At 40.1% G+C, this 12,524-nt stretch overlaps 1 protein-coding gene and 1 long non-coding RNA gene across 2 annotated transcripts; both read left to right on the top strand.

Moving 5' to 3' along the window:
• Positions 1-1,180: 1,180 nt before the first annotated feature.
• On the top strand, positions 1,181-5,329 carry LOC130563695 (uncharacterized). The gene is made up of 3 exons (XR_008964151.1): positions 1,181-1,256; positions 5,065-5,161; positions 5,233-5,329. It is a non-coding gene; the product is annotated as an uncharacterized LOC130563695 (long non-coding RNA).
• Positions 5,330-5,550: 221 nt separating this feature from the next.
• On the top strand, positions 5,551-11,072 carry LOC130563694 (uncharacterized). Its single transcript, XM_057349424.1, has 5 exons — positions 5,551-5,596; positions 5,693-5,813; positions 5,991-6,146; positions 6,557-6,683; positions 7,328-11,072. Exon 5 carries the CDS (start codon positions 7,983-7,985, stop codon positions 8,946-8,948), a length of 966 nt encoding a protein of 321 aa, XP_057205407.1. The 5' UTR covers positions 5,551-5,596; positions 5,693-5,813; positions 5,991-6,146; positions 6,557-6,683; positions 7,328-7,982; the 3' UTR covers positions 8,949-11,072.
• The last annotated feature ends 1,452 nt before the right edge of the window (positions 11,073-12,524 follow it).

The raw sequence follows: 12,524 nt of genomic DNA, 5'->3' as shown, positions 1-12,524 counted from the left end.
TTGAATGGCTATAATTAGTGTTAAAATAATAAATTTAATAGAGACATCAGTTACAGTACTAATATCAAAATGTTTTCTTTCATTCATAAAATGACGCTGTTAAAGAAATATGTTGTTTCTACATCAATTTGAAGATTAAATGTGAAATTATTAAAATGTAAAAGTATATTTTAAAATATTATTGTTATGTGCGATTAATCGTGATTAATCACAGAAAATGTGTGATTAATACGATTATTTTTTTAAATCGATTGACAGCACTAATATATATATATACTGTACACAGTATATACAATAAATAATAATATTGTGTGAATGTGGACACAATTATAAAGTGTTTGGTTGGTGTTGGCCTTAAATCCAACATAACCTGTAAACCTTAAATACAATAGATTAACCCACCAAACTAATGGATACTAAAGTACTCTGTGTTCTTAAATAGTGTAATCTATTACAACAAATAAAAATGGAATAGAATATGAAAATCTAAACTCAAAACGGGTGACTTTTCTTGCATTTTAATTACTTTATTGCTCATTTGTTGAGGGAAATAGATAGTTTTATTGTCCCAAAGGAAATTTCTTTATTATTAATATGTATTTTACCCTCTCCCCAGATGGTGCAGACTGGTGCTCTGTTCTTTGAGTATCGTTGCCCAGAGCGTTTGGATGTTTGGAGCTTAAGTGATGAAGCATTGATGATGTATTATTGGAATAAGACAAAGTTTGCTCGCATATCAGACGTGACACTTTATTAGGAGTGTCGAGACTGAAGTGTTCCCACACTTGAGAACGGGGTCTCTTGCGTGCATTCTCCATTTAAAGATCAAACACACTTCTTCTGCACATGTAAGCTGCAGAGAACCGAGGACGGCGTTTACTAGCAGAAAACCAGTTTGTGGTTGAAGAAACACTTTTATACTTTTTGGGAACAGTGTTAAACCTGCAATTTACTTTTTGACAAAATACATTAACATGTCATGGTTTTAAATAGTACTTTAATTAGCAATACAAAATGATAAAATTATATGAATTAATAATTTATTTATAACATTCTTGTGGTTCAGCACAATCGACGCGCTTTGAGTTTGATCCCTGCGTGACGTGTCAGTGAGGTAACGAAGCTTCGTTTCCTCAGGTCACGTGACAGACTCATTTCAAGCAATGCTCCGGAACACTGTTTCGAAGCACCAGTGTGTCGAAAACTCGATACGTGTGTCGACACGGGGTGTCGAGCAACCCATCCCTAGTATAGAGGTAAGTTAAATAGTTTGAGTATTTTGGTGTCTATAAATATATAAAGAACTTTAAAAAATCAGTATAAATTTGTCATACGATAAAAATTTTAGAATTTTAAAGGTTTGTTGTTCATTATCAGCTAAGTTAACCTTACATAAAATTAGTTAGAGTTGCTAATGTTACCTCGTAACTGTGCCATTGTTTTAATATAGTTGATTATCGGGTTTATGCTGAGAATATAGGCTTTATACGTTAATAAACGTATGAATGCAGATATTTTAAGTATTCATGTGCTTTCTTGCAATTGGGTTAAGGTAAACCTTAAATCGTTTACAGAATTTATAAAAAAACAGTAATTATGTGTGCCTTTTGACATATTTAACGTTACAGAAACTGCTAAAAAAATAGCACATTTTTAAATTGTACTGCCTGTCAGGCGGTTTCTCGAACAGAAGGCCGAATTCATCAACTCCTCGCATTTGCGGGCTGCACACGTCATCAAGCCTGGTTTATTTTAGTTACTGAGCTGTCATGGCTCTGCTTCATTTAGTCATGTTTTTCTTGGTCCTGTAGCAGAGTCATGACAAAGCCTTTGGTTATGTGTGGAGAGAAACATATTATTGTCCTTTTGACAATAATATACGTTCTCTCCAGTGTCTCATCTATGACCCCGCCCCTCTCGTTTCCTTGTTATCTTTCCCTGAGTGTTTTATTACCCACACCTGGCCTGTGTTAATTATCCCTCGTTTGTCTTGCCTATACCCTCTTGTATCTTTGTCCTGTGCTTGTGGATTGTATCGAGTATGTGCTACGTTTGTTGTTCTTACCTGTTATGGTGTCTTCGATTTCGTGCTCTATGTTCGCTGTATTCCTGTTTTGCTGTGTATCCCTTGTCCTGTAGTAAGTGTTCAGTCAAGTTTGTTTCTAGTGTTGTTTATTTTTGTAGTTTAGTTTCAGTTAGTCTTCGTCCTGTTGGTTATCCAGTTTTGTATTGTTTTGCCCCACCGTGGGTTTTTGTTTTGTGGTTTTGATTATATTATATTATTAAACGTATTCTGTTAACCTCTTCACTGCTTGCCTGCATCTGGGTTCGTCGACTCCTGCCACATCCCTGACAGAATCCACAAGCCAGCAACTGAACCCAGTAGGCAGCCCATGGACAGGCTCCCAACCAGCCAGTGGCCGTGTACCGGCAACCCGGTATGGTGGGAGGCATTAGCCTCCCAGTCACATGCCGGAGGTGGCCCGTTCCCGGCCCAGTGCCATCCGCCGTTACTGGACTTTGCTCGGGAGGTCGAGGCCAGGAAGGCATCGTTCCCCGAGGTACTGGTGAGTGCCTACCTCATGGCTGGGATGGACGACCCACCATCTTTTCCGGAAAGGGAGGAGTTGGTTTACCAGCCATTCCCACAGTTAGTGGAACGGTTGCAGCTTCGAGAGGAGTGTGGCAAAGACTCCTCTCCCAGCAATCATCCAATCTCCTCTCGTCCCGGTCTGGCGTCCATTCCGGAGGACCGTGTGGTGGGTGCTCTCACCTTGGGGAACTCCACGCCGTCATCCTCCTCACCTCCTGCAGCCTCCCTACCACCAGTCAGCCTCGGTGGGAAGCGGGGAAGGCGAGAGTCCTGGGCGTCATCCTCGGAGGACTCCAACCCGCAGCCAACCGTACCGTTTGCCTTCTACTTGCAGCCGGCCACCGGGCGGGTGGACAGACTCAAGAGAAAGAGGCAACGGCGAGCAGCGCGAGGTCGGGCCAGTCCGATGTCCAGTCCTGTGTCCAGTCCGGTGCAGCCGGCATCCAGTCCGGTGCAGCCGGCGTCCAGTCCGGTGCAGCCGACGACCAGTCCGGTGCAGCCGATGTCCAGTCCGGTGTCCAGTCTTGTGTCCAGCCCGATGTCCAGTCTTGTGTCCAGTCCAGTGGTCCAGCCGGCGTCCAGTCCGGTGGTCCAGCCGGCATCCCAGCCGGTGATCCAGCCGGTGATCCAGCCGGCGTCCCAGCCGGTGATCCAGCCGGCGTCCAGCCCTGTCCAGCCGGCCTTCCAGCCGGCATCAAGCCCTGTCCAGCCGGCCTTCCAGCCGGCATCAAGCCCTGTCCAGCCGGCCTTCCAGCCGGCGTCAAGCCCTGTCCAGCCGGCCTTCCAGCCGGCGTCAAGCCCTGTCCAGCCGGCCTTCCAGCCGGCGTCAAGCCCTGTCCAGCCGGCGTCAAGCCCTGTCCACCCAGCCTTCCAGCCGGCGTCAAGCCCTGTCCAGCCAGCATCAAGCCCTGTCCAGCCGGCGTTCCAGCCGGCCTTCCAGCCGGTCCCCAGTCCGGCAGCCAAGCCAAAGACTGTCCCCCCAGGACTCCCCCTAAGTCCCCCAGGACTCCGTGCCCTCGAGCGCAGCCGGGGACTGGGACTTCTCCCCACCCCCATGGACTGCCCCCTATGGGCCCTTGTTATTTTTGATGTCCCACCCTAGTCCCGTTTTTATTTTGTCTTGTCTGCCCCTGATTCTGTTCTCCATGTTTTGTCTGTTCTTGTCTTTGTCTCAGTCTTCCTTGTCTCGTCTGTCTACCCCTTGGTGAGCACCTGGAGGTGCTCATTAAAGGGGGGGCTTCTGTCATGGCTCTGCTTCATTTAGTCATGTTTTTCTTGGTCCTGTAGCAGAGTCATGACAAAACCTTTGGTTATGTGTGGAGAGAAACATATTATTGTCCTTTTGACAATAATATATGTTCTCTCCAGTGTCTCGTCATTGACCCCGCCCCTCTCGTTTCCTTGTTATCTTTCCCTGAGTGTTTTATTACCCACACCTGCCCTGTTAATTATCCCTCATTTGTCTTGCCTATATATACCCTCTTGTTTCTTTGTCCTGTGCTTGTGGATTGTATCGAGTATGTGCTACGTTTGTTGTTCTTACCTGTTATGGTGTCTTCGATTTCGTGCTCTATGTTCGCTGTGTTCCTGTTTTGCTGTGTATCCCTTGTCCTGTAGTAAGTGTTCAGTCAAGTTTGTTTCTAGTGTTGTTTATTTTTGTAGTTTAGTTTCAGTTAGTCTTCGTCCTGTTGGTTATCCAGTTTTGTACTGTTTTGCCCCACCGTGGGTTTTTGTTTTGTGGTTTTGATTATATTATATTATTAAACGTATTCTGTTAACCCCTTCACTGCTTGCCTGCATCTGGGTTCTTCCACTCCTGCCACATCCCTGACACTGAGCATTGCATTCGCAAGTCATAAACATATTACAACAATTTACGCCAAAATAAGAATAACAGTCACATTAATGGTTAATATTATGAAATAAGACATTTATTTATTACGATTCAGCCTGGAATTGCGACCTCTAGAGGATGCAGCCATGCGTTTGAGAAACGGCCTATTTCCTTCAAGATGGCGGTTTCAGATAGGAGTTTTGTGTGTCAAGCACGTGTTAGCGATATAAGATGGTGTCTGCTAAAATCGAAGTTGTGTGTGTAACCACTTAATCTCTTATATTTCTTGGCTCTTTTTTCCTTTTGTACTCGGTCTCACGTTGTGACCGCATTTGAGATTAGTTAAAAATCATGCAATCGTTCAAGTTTTAACTTGTCAAAAATGATTAACACTGAGGCAATTTGTTTAGATGTTGTAGTGATAGACATGGTATAATCAAATTCCACATGCTTTAGACAAAATTCATAAGACGTACATTAAAATAACACTCACTACTGTACTGAAACATGTCTTGAATTTTTTGTGTTGGTGTTTTGTTAAATATCTTGAATGTCATAAAATGAATGTTTCTTAATAATAAATAAAATTGACTACAAAATGTAATGTTATGACTAACTTTCTCTAATGACTTTGCAGGTTTGGAACATGCTGTTCATTAAAGTGAGATATCAGGGCTCAAGAACATTTATCAAACTGCAGGATGGATTTACTTTCGCTGACTTCATTAATGAAGGTAACATTTCACTTTAATTGATTTGTTTAATGGTTCTCTTCTCTACATATATAAATGCTGTTCATGTTTAGTCCACAGTTGGTTTGGCCTACCCGCCAGGACAGATCTGTGCATTTTTGATGACACTGAAACTGAAATTGACGAGGACATTTTACAAGATGTACTCAAGGAGAGACCTGATATGTTGCTCACAGCTAGAGGACAAAATGAAGGTACAGTATGATTACCTTTTTGTCTTCTCAAACTATTTTAGGATCTGTTGTAATAGGTTTGTGTGTTTCAGAATTTTTGTCATCATATGCAACAAGCAGCCGTTGCACTGACACATTGTCACAAAGTCGTAGTCATTCATCAACTGAACTTGATGATCAAACCCCAGAACGTCCTTCCAAAAAATCTAAGCCATCAGATGATTCAGCGGCTGAAGCAAAACAGGTAATTTGTAAATGAGTAAAAGTCTGAATAGTATTTATATTAATAATTTATATGTTGTGCATATACATGGAAGCTATACTTTCTTTGTTTTGGAAGGACAGAAGAACAGTGGAGGTGATGCCATCCTTGCTGAATACAGTTCCAAAAAAACACTTTCAAGCGAAATGAGACGACTCCTAGTCAACATTTTAGTTGCTCATATGGTAGAAATGCATGGGTAAAAGATATTTTTTACTTTTGCTCCTGAAATATGTTTCAAAGTTTAAAATTTTCTCTGACAGTGACAGACAAATTGAAACACCTGTCATATTAAATGTTGTATTTTAATGTCCACATTGTGTCATGAATAGTGCTTGTATTTGTGTTAGTATTGACATGTATAGTTCTTATATAGTTCTTCAATACGGAGACATCGTCAAAGTTGCTTGAAAGGTGGGATACAGCTTTCAAACCAAGAATCATCGAAGAAGCCATGGACTTACTTCAACTTCTACTGTGTCCTCACTTCTTCTGTCAGGAAAACATGAGAGAGACAGTGAGCAGTGTTCTGGTAAGATGTTTACAAATGGTCAGCTTGGCAGTAGTTTTGTATTGTAGATGGGACTTGTCTTTTTTTAAAGTCTGCCTGTTCCTTTAAACTGGTAGCATTCCAAGCAAAATTGATGCATTCACAAAAGGTGCACATGTCTTTTTTTCTTCAGGCTAACACAATTGGAATAATAAATGAAATTCTGGGTGGGTGTTCCTCTCTATGTAAAGTTATTGAAAACTTTATCCGTAATGGCAGCACTATTCAATGGCATTTTAAAGCCAGGAACAGCCCGGGTTTTACTTATTCAAGTTCTATTGAGAAAGAAAGACATGTACACCTAGGGTTGAATGAGGTTAAATAAATTGTTGCATCAATTTAATTTTTAGGTGAACTATTGTTAAACCTTGATATTCATCTTTACATTATAGACAGGGACAGTGACATGGCAATACTCCAATTGCTGCTCCATCTTCTTCCACCATCACCTGGAGGGAAAAAAAAGCTTCAAAAATCAGTGCATCAGATGCAGTGAAAAGGCTTTTGGTGTATCATAAGGTAATATGAGGCCCTAGTCTTTGTATGGCTATGTACTCTGTTAAAGCAGACATAACACAGTTTTTACCAATTTCATGTTAATCTTGACTAGTCGTATTGCTTCCTTCATATCTCAGAGGAGTCTTTTAGTTTTATCTGATAGTTTATAAAACATTTTTCTTGGCATTTCGGTGACATCTTTCTTGAGCAAGTCCTGTACAGTGCTGCCGATGACTTCTGTAATGCAATCAAACCACGCTCTTTATCTCGCTCTGGTTGATGTGTATGCCCACTCTTCACTGAAGCAACACAGCGCACATTTTAAATACGTCACGGTTTGAAATTAGTAACGGACGTTTGTTTAACTGTTACTTTGGGTTCATATTCTTGCCGGAAGAAAGAAGTACCCCAGTTCTTTCATAAACCGGAGCGTTTTGATGTGTTTCTGATTTCTCTACACATTTGTGCTGTCGAACTGTTGTAAAAAATGCAATATCGCACTTATAGTTGCGTGATATGGCTCTATATCAGCGGCTGTTATTGCCTCGTACCACTGGCCTAATCAAAGCCGTGCTGATAAAGAGCCATATCACACTCCTATTCGAGCGATATTGCATTAATAATATACTGTATATAATAATGTAATATTTTCCTCCTCTTCATAGTCTTGTACCAGCCTTAAACAACATCTACAGGAAAGAGAAGGATGACAACCATAACTTCTTGCTGTGGGCAGGAACCGCAACCAGATTGAGCATTTCTACATAGCTCTCGACAAGAATCTCATCCCCTGTCAGTCTGAAGGCTCCCTAAGTGCATTCGACGAGCTGTTTAAAGCTCACTTTGTTTTTAATGTAATGTATGATGATGCACTCCTTCACTTTTACACTTTCATTCAGACAACAATTTACATGATTGATGTTGGGAAAACCAAAGAGTCCCCTAGAGTTAAAGAGCTGAGGGCAAAATTGCTAAATTAGTCCCATACAAGCAGAACAGCGTATAATGTTGTGTTTTAAATGCCAAGAATCTTTTTTAACTACTCAGTTACTAATTTCCCATTTAAGGCTTCAGCATGCATTTTATCCTAGTCCAAATTTCAAATTAATATGTGCTCAAGACGAATGCAGAAAATAATTTACAACCTTTTCAGGATTCAGAAAACATTTAGACACAATTCATTATGGCCATTCTAATACACAGCCAACAGCATTTGACATACATCCTACTAGCGGTCCTTCTGTATCTAATTTGCAGGAATCTTTAGTTGCGGAGCCTTTAGAATCATTGCCTGAATTGTGAATTTCTGAGAGCAGTGAGATGGGTTTTGGCCCAGAACACATGAAACATATGTGTGCAGGCATTGTTGCAAAACTTCAAGGAAGTGGTGCCTCTAGTAATGTGATTTCATCAATTGTCTGTGATCTGGAGGAATTTACAACAGAGATGCATAAGCAAATTAGCCAAAGTGTCCTTTCAGTTGTTCCTGCTAGTACTGAGTGCAGGTCAGCAGTGGAACAAAGTTTTCAGAATTTTGAAAATTCATTCTCTTGTCTAAATTCGGAAAAGAAAAGAACTAAATACTTCACTGAAAAGTGGGGTGTGGTTGAGCCTCAGGAAATTGTGCTCAGTGTTAGGTATGATACTAGACGCATCAAGGAAACTGGAACATATAGTCAAGTACCATTAAACGACACATTCATTTACATTCCTATATTGGAAAGTTTGAAATTCATCTTCCGAAACGGTGAGATTTGTGACCAGATCAAAACACACATCTCTTCCAGTCCACATATTTTCAGAGACTTTGTTGATGGAAGCTACTGTAAAACCAATCCATTGTTCTCACAATTCTCAAATGCCTTACAGATACAACTCTACTACGATGATTTTGAGACCGCAAATCCCCTTGGTTCAAAACGTTGTATTAATAAAATAGGCTGCTTGTACTTTGTTTTGCGCAATTTACCTCCACAGTTTAATTCAGCTCTTTGGAACGTTCATCTGGTTGCTTTATTTCATTGTCAGGACTTGAAAAAATACAGCTTTGATTTGATTTTGAAGGCTTTAATATATGATATTAAAAAGCTTGAAAGTGAAGGAATTCATCTGCCCATATCTGCAGAAAAGGTGTACAGCACAATAAGTCAAATTGTAGGAGACAACTTAGCAATGCACTCCATTCTAGGATTTACAGAGAGTTTTAATGGCCACTATTTCTGCCATTTGTGTTTAATTCATAAAGCTGATGCCAAGATGTTTTTTCGGAGGATGACCCGAGAATAATCACTTGTGATGAAACTAGTTTTGAAGTGCATTGTAGGATGTTGCAGTCAGACCCACAACTCAAATCTTTCTATGGGGTAAAAAGAGATTCATCTCTGAACACATTGCAATTTTTCCATGTGTGTAACAATTTTTCTCTCGACATTTCTCTCAAGTTGCTCAGTTTGAGCTAAAACTGTTATTTCAGTACTTATCTGATAATTTTATTTCAAAATAAGACTTGCTTTCTCGCATATATTCTTTTGACTATGGTTACTTGGAGCGTAAAAACCACCCTACAAATGTTAATCTGGAGCACGCTAGCAACAGCTTGGGTCTGAATTCCATTCAAACTTTGGGTCTGGTTAAGAATACCCCGCTACTCTTTGGTGATAGAAATTGGAATTTGCTGCTTCTATTGCTGCAAATAATGAATATTACATTTTCCCCAACAGTTTCCTATGGAATGACAGTATCTCTTAAGCATCTCATACAAGAGCGCCACCAGCTTTTCAGAATTTTGTACTCTGATCGAAATTTAATACTCAAACACCATTTCATGGTACTTTATACGTCTTGCATTAGAAAACTAGGTCCTCTCGTACACTTTTGGAGTATGAGGTTCGAACCAAAACACAAAATTTTCAAGAACTGTTTAAAGAACTTCAAGAACATTACTAAATCCCTTGCCAGAAAACATCAGTTGTCCATTGCAGGTCACTGGGACTCATTAACATTACATCGCAAAGAGTTTGGGCCATTGTCTTTGCAAAAGAAAATAGACCATGATGGTGATGAATTGTTGTCTTTTAAAATTCCTGTGCATGAAAATGTCTATTGCACTAATTGGGTTAAAATTGATGGCATTGAGTACAGAGTTGGACTACTTGTTTGCAATAATTTAAAACATGAGCTTCCTGTATTTTCCAAAATAGCACAGATTCTTGTAATAGGTGAGTGTATAGCTTTCATAGTCAATGAACTGGTCACAGAATATTTCAGTGAACACAAACATGCTTTTGATGTAAGTAATGGTGAATACAAGGAAACTGTTATTCAACTCAAAAGTCTGCGATTTTACAAGCCATTTGATATGCAGTGTGCATATGGACCAGAAGAAAGCATTTGTCATGACAGAACCACGGGAGACCCAAGTGCGGGGGAAAAACAGAGTCTTTATTTGTCACAGGTGTAGGCAAGGGAAAATATAAATACAGGTCGCGAACTTCTCCCTCCAGGGAAGCAGAGAGACTGAAAGGAGAGTCGAGGATGGGCTGCCGGTACTGAGATGGGCGGAAGCGCCTGGTGGCCTCACTCGACTCAGAGTCCACGTAGCCTGGGAGGTGAGAAGCTGCGCCTGGAGATGTAGTCGGTTAGTTCTCTCAAGAAGACCGCTGACTGTGATGACCACTGACCGGAGCGCTGATGCAAACTGCTGAGGAAGACAGATCAGAAGGAGAAGTGAAAAGAACAAGGAAGGTGAATATAAATACCAGGAAGCAAGACTTGACTTTGACTAAGGTGGTATCTCTCCAGTGAGAAAACACAAAACGAGGAACTTCTTCAGGAGAGCCGCAGCAACCCCTGGGGCAGTCTGGGCAGACAAAATCTACAATGAACAGACACTGCACAACAAACACAGAGGGAATTATAAAGAGAACATAACGAGGAGATCATAATCAGGTGTGGAGTAATTAAGGGAACGATGAAGTCTAACGAGTGAAGAGCCAACAGGCGTGTGAGCACGGAGTGGAAAAACACCAGTGCAAGAGAAGTCATATGAAAACACGAGGGTGGGGCAAATGACGCAGACACAAGCACGAGGCCTGCCGAAGCTCGGTGACAACCATGTGCTCGACAAAAAACAAAACAATCCCCGTGCCAGGTGATGACCCGACCAAACCGTAACAGCATTTATGTGTTACTTTCTCATTGTTTAATATAGAGTTTGTCTGAAAAGCTTGGTTTGACCCTTGTTAAATGATTTTAATATCCAGAGTTTAACGTAAGCTGGTTTTATTAAAAGAATGCATTGCATTATTTACAGAAACTTTTAACATCATCTGTGATTTCCTGTATCAAATTTGAATTTAAGAGAGGCATCCAGTTTTATATTGTTCCAACTGTAATGCTCTTGTGATGTGTAAGTGCATTTTATTCTAAAGTTTGTAAGTGATAATGCTCTGTATTTCACGTCACATTATAATGATTTAAGAATGTAAAATAAAACTGAGATGTCGTTAGCACTTCTGATTAATTGATTCTTTGTCTATTTAAAATCAATGACCGATAGTGTTTCAATATTGACCATTTAAGTGTGATTAACTATTAAAAAGTGTTTAATTATCAGTATTTAGAGTAATCACTCAACACTATCAAATTGATATGATCAACACTGGTAGAGTAAAACTTTAAACACTGGCAAGGGTGTTAATTAACTATTAAAAAGTGTTTAATTATCAGTATTTAGAGTAATCACTCAACACTAACAAATTGATATGATCAACACTGGTAGAGTAAAACTTTAAACACTGGCAAGGGTGTTAATTAACTATTAAAAGTGTTAAATTACCAGTATTTAGAGTTAATAACGCAACACTAACCGAGTAAAATTATCAACACTGTGGTAGAGTAAAACTTTTAAGACTAGCAAGGGTGTTAATTAAACTCGGCAGTGAGAATTATATAAACACTGCTATAGTGTTGAAATCAACTCCCATGGAGTTGAATCAACACTGTCAGTTTTACTGTGTAGCATATATTTGCACCTCAGTATTGTAGTACATTATAAAACAGCATGCAATGACAACATTTTGACTGCAAATTAAATTTATTAAATGAATGCCACATTATTGGAATAGTTAAAGCCCTCTCTACCCTACCAGATAAACAATGTATTATTATTTACCTGTGTGGTGTTTTATTTCCACTTTCGAAACGTTTTCTTTATTTGTGCTGAAAACAAACGCCTTTCCACTCTGATTAGTATGGAAAAGGAGAAGAACACGTTTGGCAATAGGTGGATTTGAACCCCCTTCGATCGGAGCCAAAGCTTTACTTTGGTATGGAGTTACTACCCCTATGCTTCTGGAGGTGATTAGTGATGGGTGAACAACATATTCTTGTACAATCCGACTGTTTTTACAGGGAGTTGTACAGAGAGGTGCACATTTTCTCCGTTGTCTGCTTTATTGTTAACCGGTGGAACAGCTTGATTTTCTTATCAAGAACGTGTAAAACAAAATACTCATACAGTATACCACAGACTCATGGCCATAGCCAAGGTTTTAAAATTAGTGAGGTCCGGGGTGGGGGTTAAACCTAATATTACCAATAAATGCTATAAATTATTCAACATGATTAAATTTAATGATTAATAAAGTTAACAAATTATAAACTTATATCTATGGACAAGGCTTAATACTGTGGCTAGAGGTTTTCTAAAACACCTTTTGTGAAAGGTTGATTAGGCTCCGCGACAAGCGCGCTTTAAACCTGCGTTGGTCCAGACAGTCGGGCGGCGTCTTTAACCCCTATGCCACTGAAGCTGCAACTTGTGGGGCGTCTTTTAATTATTTAATGTCTCTGCTAAAACAA

Source organism: Triplophysa rosa, linkage group LG13 (assembly GCF_024868665.1).
Source record: "Triplophysa rosa linkage group LG13, Trosa_1v2, whole genome shotgun sequence".
NCBI classification, from domain to species: domain Eukaryota; kingdom Metazoa; phylum Chordata; class Actinopteri; order Cypriniformes; family Nemacheilidae; genus Triplophysa; species Triplophysa rosa.
Note: the sequence above shows the minus strand (reverse complement) of the source record. Positions and strands in the feature narration are given on the sequence as shown.